The sequence below is a fragment of the Drosophila elegans genome, unplaced genomic scaffold (genome assembly GCF_018152505.1).
Source record: "Drosophila elegans isolate 14027-0461.03 unplaced genomic scaffold, ASM1815250v1 contig_452, whole genome shotgun sequence".
Classification (NCBI taxonomy): Eukaryota; Metazoa; Arthropoda; class Insecta; order Diptera; family Drosophilidae; genus Drosophila; species Drosophila elegans.
The window spans coordinates 21409-31909 of record NW_024545839.1 but is presented as its reverse complement, the minus strand read 5'-3'; the positions used below and the strand labels follow the sequence as shown (position 1 = coordinate 31909).

Genomic DNA, 10501 nt, shown 5'->3' with positions numbered 1-10501 from the left:
GAGGGACGAGATCCGAAGTGGCTTCCTGGAGATGATGAAGCTGATGAACGAGGTGTTAAGGCCTGCTGCTCAGCGGCCTCAGCTTCCCCCTGGAGAGCATGCCGGATGAGCGAAGGCGTCCGGATTCAAGGATCAACGCGGGAATCCCTGGTCAAGCCCCGCAAGGTGCGGTGCCGAAGAGCACACAGGTCGCCGGCAGGGACGGTTCCAGGCTACCTCCGCCGAGGGTGCCACCCAAACCGACGAGGAGGCCGCTGGATTTCCAGGAGTTGGAAAGTAGCAGTCCCGGGTATCCTCCGGATCATTTCAGGTCGCGCCGAGACGATGGCCCGGTCCGCAGCTGGTGCATTGAGGACCGCAGGGCCTCAGAGTTCCGGGAGGAGCCGCGTCTGTATGCCAATGTGGGGCCGGCAGCCGCCAACCAGCAATGGCGAATTGAGCGGTGGGGCGTATCCTTCGACGGGGAGGATGAGCGAAACTCGGTGGAAGACTTTCTCTTCCGGTTGGAGTTCCTGCAGCGGCAGTGCCAATGCCCGTGGCAAGAGGTGCTCCGAAACTTCCACCTGCTGCTCACTGGGCGGGCTCGGGAGTGGTACTGGGTGCACGTGCGTCACTGCAGGGTGGACAGGTGGTCCCAGCTTCGAGCCTCGCTGATGGATAGGTTCCGATGCCATCAGACGGAGCACGATCGGATGCACCAACTTCTGCAGAGGGAGCAGCAGCCCGGAGAAGGAGTTGGCGATTATATCCATGCGATGCAGCAGTTGGCGGCTCGACTGAAAAGGCCACTGTCAGAGCGGCAGCTGGTGAAGATTATTAAAAAGGGATTGAGGGAGAGCATCGCAAGGTTTGTCTACGCGATGGACGTGCTCACTGTGGATGAACTGCGGGAAGAGTGCTGCGAGGTGGAGCGTAGTTTTGGACGACGTGGACGGACCACGTACACGCAGCCGATGCGGTATCCTCTGGCGGAAAAGGCCAAGGTTAGCGAGGCGATTGGCCCAGATCCTGGTGAGGATCCTCCGTGGCAAGAGGTGGACGAAGTGCGGGCGAAGCCCAAAAATCCGTTCCGAGCCGGCTGCTGGAATTGCGGAGCCGTGGATCACGGGTTCCGTGACTGCGCAGCAACAGAACGCAGACTGTTCTGCCACCGATGTGGGAAGCCCGACACTGTGTCTCCCAAATGTCCGGATTGTGATCCGAGGGCGGAGAGGATGCGTCCAAACAGGAGTTCCGCAGAGAAGAAGAGCTGGTAGGGTTAGATAAATGTTTACCTTCTAAAAATAGTAATAAGTTTGCATTACGATACATACCTTATGTGGAGAGGATGCGGCGGTATCTAGAGACCAGGAACAGGATCTTCTCAGAGCACCAGTTAGGCGGGATGCGTATGGTGTCTCGCAAGGTGCAAAAGGCCAGGGAGCGATTTCGCAAACGTCGGAACTGCCGACGCGAAGCAGTGGCCGCCGTGAGGCGCAGTTTATCGCGAGATCCCAGACCGTTCGCCGCAGTCCGAGTTCTGACCAAGCAACTGACGGGGTTGTTGGACACTGGAGCGAGTGTGAGTCTGCTTGGAAAAGGTGGCAGAGAGCTGGTCGAGGCCTTGGCTGTGCCCGTCCAGAAGTACTTATCCGCAGTCCGTACGGCCTCTGGAGAGGATCGGTCAATTATATGACGGGTCAAGTTACCGGTGGAATACCGAGGACGGACAGAGCACATTCTCTTCTACTTGTGTCCTTACCTGGAGCAGCCAGCTTATTTTGGAGTTGATTTTTGGCAAGCATTCGGACTGGCCCCAGCGATTATAGGCCACATAAATTCGGAAGGCGTGAAGAAGGCCGAAGAATTACACGCCAGGGAGATGGAACACTACGCGGAAGTCGAGGATGACGATGAGGAGAAACCCGATCCCGAGTCCTGGACGCTTTCCAAGGCCGAGGAACAAGAGCTGGTGGAGATCAAGCAGCAGTTCTTGACTTTCGAGAGGGATGGCTTAGGTACCACCAGTCTGGAGAAACACACTATTGAGCTGATGGACGGAGCCAAAGTGTTCAAGGATCGACCCTATCCGATGTCTCCCGCGAAGCAGAAGGTGGTCGAGGACGAGGTCGACAAGATGCTAGCGCTCGGAGTCATCGAGGAGAGCAAAAGCCCCTGGAGTAACCGCACCACCGTAGTGTCAAGATCTGGAAAACACCGGTTCTGCTTAGACGCACGTAAGCTTAATGATGTGACCATCAAAGATGCTTACCCGTTGCCCAGCATAGACGGCATCCTGTCCAGAATTGAGCAAACATACTGCATTTCCAGCGTGGATTTGAAGTTCGCTTTTTGGCAGATTGAGTTGGACACGAGCAGCAAGGAATACACAGCCTTTACGGTTCCTGGTCGGCCTCTTTACCAGTTCCGCGTGATGCCTTTCGGACTCTGCAACGCATCACAGAGGCTGGTGAGACTCATGGACCGAGTAATTCCCGCTGAAATCCGCTCAAATGTGTTCGTCTACTTGGATGATCTGCTAATACTAGCGCCCGACATAAGAACGCACTTGAAGTATCTTCGCCGAGTCGCTGAATGCCTGAAGGAAGCAGGGTTAACCATTGGGCTGAGCAAGTCGAAGTTTTGCTTCAAGTCTTTGACCTACCTCGGCTTCATAGTGGGTGGAGGACGTCTGCGGATGGATCCAGGGCGTGTAGCAGCTATTAGGCGGATGCCTGAGCCAAGGACCATGAAGGAAGTGAGAGCCTTTCTTGGGACCGCTGGTTGGTACCGTCGGTTCATAAAGAATTTCGCAACTTTGGCTGCCCCGCTCACGGAATCTTTGAAGAAGACGGGAAATAAGAAGTTTTCCTTGAGTCCAGAAGCACAGCTGGCAGTAGAGTCCCTGAAGATGGCCCTAACTACTGCGCCAGTGCTGGTACATGCGGACTTCAAGCGGCACTTTTTCATCCAGTGCGATGCATCCCAGATCGGAGTCGGTGCAGTGTTGTTCCAGCGGGATGAAGACGGCCAGGAACAACCAATAGCGTTCTTCTCGGCCAAGATGAATCGCCACCAAGTCCATTACACCGTCACTGAAAAGGAATGCCTCGCAGCCCTGCTGGCGATTCGAAAGTTCCGGCCGTATGTGGAAGGAATGCCGTTCACGTGCATCACCGATCATGCCAGCTTGAAGTGGCTCATGTCCATGAAAGATCTTTCGGGTCGGCTGGCTCGGTGGTCATTGCAACTCCAGGGATATGACTTCAACATCGAACACAGGAAAGGAAGCGAGAACGTTGTGGCAGATACCCTTTCGCGTTGTGTTGAAGAGCTAACGGTGGACCCGTCAGAGTTGCTCGGCTTCGAGACCACTGAGTTTGCTGGAGAAGAGTACACGGAGTTGTTACAAGAGGTGGAAAAAAACTTGGCCAACCTACCAGACTTGAGGATAGTGGATGGTCTCATCTTCAAGAGAGTCTTTTCGGCAAATCTGGATGACGAGGTGGAAGGCTTCGAATGGAAGTTGTGGATTCCCCAGAGTCTGACCCACAGCATAATTGAGCGTGCACATTCGGATCCAACGGCCGCTCATGGCGGAATGGGAAAAACTCTGGAAAACCTACGGCGGCAGTTTTACTGGCCTGGCATGGCACTGCAAGTCCGGGAGTTCATACGCAGGTGTGAGGTGTGCAAGGAGACGAAATCCCCGAATTTCCGGATGCAAGTTGGTATCGGTGAGAGAGTCCAGACTGAGCAGCCATTCCAGAAGCTGTACATCGATTTCCTGGGGAAGTATCCGAGGTCGAAGAAGGGACAGGCCTACATCTTCATTGTGGTGGATCACTTCTCCAAATACACATTTCTGAAGGCCATGCAAGAGGCATCGGCCTCCAATGTAGTGGAGTTCCTCATTCACGAGGTGTTCTACAAGTTTGGGGTTCCAGAAATTGTGCATTCGGACAACGGCCGCCAGTTTACGTCCAAGATCTTCGAGGAGGCGATGGAGAGCTTTGGCATCACGCACATCAAAACGCCAGTCCACTCTCCGCAAAGCAACGCAGCGGAAAGGGTGAACCAAAGCGTGTTGGCGGCGATCCGAAGTTACTTAGAAGAAGACCATCGAGAATGGGACGCGTATCTTCCGGAGATTGAGGTGGCCCTCCGCAACGCGGTCCATTCAGCAACTGGAGAAGCTCCGTTCTTCACCGTATTCGGACGACACATGTTCCTGAACGGAGCCAGCTACAAGTTGGCAAGGAAGTTGAAGTCGCTGTGTGATCACGAAATGTCTGGGATGAGAACAGCTGATAAACTCCAAGTGATTCATGACAAGGTGCAGAAGAACCTCGAAGATGCATACGATCGGAGTCGCCTGCGGTACGACAAAAGGGCTCGTACTTTCCTTGCGAAGCCAGGTCAGGAAGTGTATCGCCGCAACTTTGTCCCCAGCGATTTCAAAAAGGCCTTCAATGCAAAGTTTGCTCGGAAGTTCCTAAAAGCTCGGGTGGTCAGGACAGTCGGCAATAATGCGTACGAGCTTGAAGATCTTCAAGGACGACCGATCGGAGTGTACCATGCCAAGGACATTAGGTTGTGATCTGGAAAGAGGAATAACAAAGTACACGAGCTCAGAATCGGCATGTGTCTACTTCCCGTAAAGCGTGGGCCCCGCGTTGGACACCGTTGGAACTGCATCTTGGCATCGAGGCCGGCGGAATCCGAATAGTCCAAATCCAAATGCTCCCAAGTATTCCTGCGCTAGCCTAAAACTCTGTGTTAGCGTCTCTCGGAATCCAGGGTGGTGTTGCATTTTCAGTTGAAGCCGTCGGGAAAATACTGAAACGAGCCGATACGTCAGCAGGTCCCGCTATCGATAAGATTTGGTGGTGACACCGACTATTGATAGCGGGAGAGGATCTAGCTATTTAAATTTAGCCCGGTTCGCTCGTTAACTGGGTTAGATGGCCTTGAATACGTTCGCTGACCCATCTTGAGAGAGCGGGAGGGAAAATGGCGAGCGACTTTGGTGTAGGTCAGGGTTTTGCTTGAGTTGCTGCAAGAAGTAGTAGGAGAACGGTCAGAAAAAAAACCCAAAATTTAAGTTCGTGATTAGTGTTTGAATAACTCAAACCGCCGGGGACCCTAACTAAAGGGCCCCGGAAATTTTAAACATTTGGGAAGTGAAAACTTACCAGGCGGACATAACCTGGTCGTCGACCACCAGCCTCAGCAGCATTGGCCGCAGCAGCATCAGCAGCAGCATCAGCAGCAGCATAAGCCAGCAGCACACCACAAACCAGCAGCATTGGCCGCAGCAGCAGCGATCAGTAGCAGCAGCGATCAGTAGCAGCAGCAGCAGCCTCAAGCGCCAGCAGCTACAGCGACTGCCGCCAAGACGGCCAGATACGGAGATTCTCCGGTGAGTCCGTTCCGGGAACGAATGCCCGCGCTGGCCACGTGGTCATCTCCAAGTCCACCGACGCCCTGCTTCCGGCCACGCTACGCTATCCTCCGGACCAACTGGCTCCGTGCGGACTCGCGCAGGTTTTCGCCATCAGCGTTTTTCCTGCTGCAGTTTCAACACATACGACGTTGAACTCTGAAATAAATTAGTTTTAGTTATTGTTTTGTGATATTATGCAGTCAAGATTGTAAAGTACTTACTGTGAAATCTGATCTAAATTTAGAGGCTCAAGCCCGAGCCCTGGCCGCGCGTCCAACTATATCTAAATTGGGTCGCGAAATTTAATAACTTGTGGGATTTGTTTAGCGTACTTACCTTGTCAGCACGTCCCTTCTTTTCCCTTGGAGCTCCTCAGGATTAGGCGACCCGGTTGGCAAACGCCTCCAATTTAGTGCCGTGTGGCGAGTTTGCCTGACACTTTGAACTCTAAGCGTCTAAAAATTTCCCTTTCAGTTGTTTCCGCTTTGACCGCTTCTCATCTGGGCGACGGTCTGAGATCGGCCTTAAGAGTTTCTAACGAAAAGAATAGATTATCAGTAGGAATCAATAACGAATGTATTTACTTATTAATCTCACCAAAAATTAAATGTAAACAAGCTACCGAGATGGTTGTGTGAGTTACCTTGGGCGGGGAGATGAGCCGATCCTAATCCACCAGGAATAGACTCCGGTCTGCCGGAGATGGGGTGTGCCCCCCACATCTCTCTTGGGGCACCCAAGGTTGGGTGGGTGCGTCGTGGCAAGGACATCGAAGCCACCAATTTCGTCGAATTGTCTTAGTTGCTTAATGTAAACATAATTTTGTTTTGTTTTGATTTGTGCTAGAGATGGTAAATCGACGTGAGACGTCCGATGAGTCGGAATCGATTGTTCGGACTGCAGGGCATAGGGGGTACTCCGCCCTGGGACTCCGTGGCTAGCCGGCGCTGCCCTCCGGGAAAGATGCAGTTCCGTAACAATGAACTTCGTCTTGCCGAAGTTTGCTTTCTTTCTTGTTTTCAATGATTTTACCGATTGTTCCCATAAAAGCTATAAGCTATAGTCGTCCGATTTTCATTAAATTTAAACCGTAATTCTGAAATATTTACCCATTACTAAATGTCGAAGAACTTAACAAAAAATTGAAAAACAGCAAAGTTATAATTTTTTTCATTTTTTTTTTGATTGTTCCTGTGGGAGCTATTTGCTATAGACGTCCGATTTTGATGAAATTTAAACTGTAACTCTGAAATATTTAACCATTACTATATGTCGAAGAACTTAACAAAAACTTAAAAGAAAGCAAATTATAATTTTTTTTCATTTACTTTTCCGATTGTTCCTATGGGAGTTATATGCTATAGTCGTCCGATCTGGCTCGTTCCGACTTATATACTATCTGCAATAGAAAGACAACTTTTGGGAAAGTTTCATGCAGATAGCCTTAAAACTGAGAGACTAGTTTGCGTAGAAACGGACGAACAGACGGACAGAGGGACATGGCTAGATCGACTTGCCTAGTGATGCTGATCAAGAGTATATATACTTTATAGGGTCGGAGATGTCTCCTTCACTGCGTTGCAAACTTCAGACTGAAATTATTATACCCTCTGCAAGGGTATAAAAACTAAAACTAAGTACGGTGCAGGGATAGTGGTTGAAATGCAAATTTTGTTATATAGATTTTTATAATTGTTACAGAGAACACAAAAGGCTCATGCAGGCCAAAATTTAAGGTACATGTTGGCAAGTTAAGAATATGGTAGTTGCGGGTTGGTCCAAAAGGCACATTAAAAGTTAAGCGGCTTACCAATTCTATGGAGTCAATATCACCTTCCACATGATTGTGCATAAAAATAGGTCCAAGCATGATTCTACGATTAACAGGAGTAGGAAAATAAAGCAATAGTAATCTACTAGAGTAAGAACACAACCTTACTCTTACTGATCCCAGTTCAAACCACAACGGGCAAATAGGAGAAATTTTTTTTGAATCGACTCAATACGATCAATGTGCACTTGATATTGGGTACTCCAAACGGGAGCGTAATATTATACAAGTTTTTGGTTTCAAGTGGTTTCAATTATTATTATTAAAGTGGTTTCAATTATTGCTGCGTGCGATCGGGGCATACCAAAGAGAAAAAAACCCAGCCCAACCCAAAATAAGAGATCTTTAAGCGAGCGATGCATCTGAAGAGATGTTTACGTAAAGGAAAAAGTAGGAGGAGATGCGTTTTGCGTACAGAGCTTGGCCGAACTAGTTTAAATGGAGATTTGCACCCCCTATGAATTAGCTGCTCTGGAAGCTGATAGTTCGGGCCTTTAAAAATAAATTCATATCGCGCATTTATTATAAAACCCATTTTCTTTTTAGCTATATTACATATATTTAGGCTTTTATATTTTCAGTATGGCAAAGGCATGGCGTGGTCAGCTAATATTCCAATTAATTAATTTAAACCCAAATCAATCAAATTGCCATGCACTGTTGAGGATTTTCGGAAAGAAGAGAGCTGTAAAGAAAAAGGTAAAATCAAAGTTTGTATGTAAAAATTCTTCAAGTAGTGCAATACTTATTTGTAGGAATTGGATTGCTAATTGGGTGTATAAGAAAACACGGTTTCCCAGCAAAGTTCCCAAGCTGATCATGCATAATTGAATAAAATAATGCAAGGTTAAGGCAGTTAGTTTCATTTTGGAAATTAAGTGAATTACAATAAACCCTTAAACAGGACATATAAGTAATTGGTACCCAACGCGTTGTAAGAGCCTCGACCCGTGTTAAATAAAAAAAAAACTATGCGTCGTAAGACCCTCGACCCGTGTTAAATAAAAAAAAACAACTCGTTGTAAGACCCTCGACCTGTGTACAAAAAACTCGATCGTAACTCTCGATTCGACGTTTAAATAAAAACATTGAATAAAAAAAAATTAAAAACGCGTTCGATTCGTTTTAGAAAAAAAACAAGAAAGAAAGCAAACTTCGGCAAGACGAAGTTCATATACCCTATTGCATATTCATATACCAGCTATTGCAAGAATTAAACATTTTTGAAAACATTAAAATTTTGATTTACTTTCGTATATGTTTAAAAACATTGAAGTTATTATGATTTGCAGCTCAATTATTTGATAGTTATTTTATATATTTTTATTATTTCTATGGGAGCTGTATGATATAGACGTCCGATTTTAATAAAATTTAAACCATAATTCTGAAATATTTAACCATTGATATATGTCGAAGAACTAAACAAAAAATTAAAAAACAGAAAAGTTATAATTTTTTTCATTTATTTTTCCGATTGTTCCTATGGGAGCTTTATGATATAGTCGTCCGACTTTGATGAAATTTAAACCGTAAATCGGAAATATTTAACTATTACTAAATGTCGAAGAATTAAAAAAAAAAAAAAAATATCAGAAAAGTTATAATTTTTTTTCATTTATTTTTCCGATTGTTCCTATGGGAGCTATATGCTATAGTCGTCCGATCCGGCTCGTTCCGACTTATATACTACCTGCAATAGAAAGACAACTTTTGGGAAAGTAACATGCAGATAGCTTTAAAACTGAGAGACTAGTTTGCATATAAACGGACGGACAGACGGACGGACAGACGGACATGGCTACATCGACTCGCCTAGTGATGCTGATCAAGAATATATATACTTTATAGGGTCGGAGATGTCTCCTTCACTGCGTTGCAAACTTCTGACTGAAATTATAATACCCTCTGCAAGGGTATAAACAATAAAATTATGATTTACTTTCGTATATGTTTAAAAACATTGAAGCTATGATGATTTGCAGCTCAATTATTTGATAGTTATTTTATATATTTTTATTATTTCTAAGGGAGCTATATGATATAGACGTCCGATTTTGATAAAATTTAAACCATAATTCTGAAATATTTAACCATTGCTATATGTCGAAGAACTAAACAAAAAATTAAAAAACAGCAAAGTTATAATTTTTTTCATTTATTTTTCCGATTGTTTCTATGAGAGCTATATGATATAGTCGTCCGACTTTGATGAAATTTAAAACGTAAATCGGAATTATTTAACCATTACTAAATGTCGAAGAACTAAACAAAAAAATAAAAAACAGAAAAGTTATAATTTTTTTCATTTATTTTTCAGATTGTTCCTATGGGAGCTATATTATATAGTCGTCCGACTTTGATGAAATTTAAACTGTAAATCGGAAATATGTAACTATTACTAAATGTCGAAGAACTAAACAAAAAATTGAAAAACAGCAAAGTTATAATTTTTTTCATTTATTTTTCCGATTGTTCCTATAGGAGCTATATGCTATAGTCGTCCGATTTTGATGAAATTTAAACCGTAAATCGGAAATATTTAACCATTACTAAAAGTCGAAGAACTAAACAAAAAAATTAAAAAACAGCAAAGTTATCATTTTTTTTCATTTATTTTTCCGATTGTTCCTATGGGAGCTATATGCTATAGTCGTCCGATCCGGCTCGTTCCGACTTATATACTACCTGCAATAGAAAGACAACTTTTGGGAAAGTTTCATGTAGATAGCTTTAAAACTGAGAGACTAGTTTGCATATAAACGGTCGGACGGACGGACAGACGGACAGACTGACAGACGGACAGACGGACGGACAGACGGACATGGCTAGATCGACTCTACTAGTGATGCTGATCAAGAATATATATACTTTATAGGGTCGGAGATGTCTCCTTCACTGCGTTGCAAACTTCTGACTTATACCCTCTGCAAGGGTATAAAAAACAACTCGTTGTAAGACACTCGACCTGTGTACAAAAAAACTCGATCGTAAGACCTTCGATTCAACGTTTAAATAAAAACATTGAACAACAAAAATTAAAAACGCGTTCGATTCGTTTTAGAAAAAAACAAGAAAGCAACCTTAACTCAACAAAACCAGGCAACAACAACAAATCAGCCAAATAAAAATAAACCAGGAACGACGACAAGGGCGAAACTAAATTAAAAGAAGGAAGACACCGATAGCGGCAATAACATTTAGTTGTATAATTAAATAAAAACCATGTAAGTAGAGTGTTCGTT

The 10501-nt window shown here is 45.4% G+C and overlaps 1 protein-coding gene and 1 long non-coding RNA gene across 4 annotated transcripts; both read right to left on the bottom strand.

The window, feature by feature from the left end:
• Positions 1–1166: 1166 nt before the first annotated feature.
• LOC121467519 lies at positions 1167–1829 on the bottom strand. The gene is made up of 3 exons (XM_041708937.1): positions 1742–1829; positions 1314–1649; positions 1167–1249 (listed from the first exon to the last, which is right to left on the bottom strand). Exons 1-2 carry the CDS (start codon positions 1782–1784, stop codon positions 1315–1317), a joined length of 378 nt encoding a protein of 125 aa, XP_041564871.1. The 5' UTR covers positions 1785–1829; the 3' UTR covers positions 1167–1249; position 1314.
• A 3464-nt stretch (positions 1830–5293) lies between these two features.
• Positions 5294–6397, bottom strand: LOC121467518. Of its 3 annotated transcripts, XR_005977566.1 has the most exons (4): positions 6069–6397; positions 5762–5959; positions 5647–5708; positions 5294–5581 (listed from the first exon to the last, which is right to left on the bottom strand). It is a non-coding gene; the product is annotated as an uncharacterized LOC121467518 (long non-coding RNA). The 3 variants fall into 3 exon arrangements; XR_005977565.1 differs by having other exon boundaries at positions 5647–5959; XR_005977567.1 differs by having other exon boundaries at positions 5647–5948.
• Positions 6398–10501: the final 4104 nt, after the last annotated feature.

Excerpts from the sequence above, each read along its gene's own strand:
- LOC121467519 (XM_041708937.1), bottom strand. The coding sequence starts at position 1,784 with ATGCTTGCCAAAAATCAACTCCAAAATAAGCTGGCTGCTCCAG. Across the intron at positions 1,650-1,741 it reads AAATAAGCTGGCTGCTCCAG|AGGCCGTACGGACTGCGGAT; the intron begins GTAAGGACACAA and ends GATCCTCTCCAG.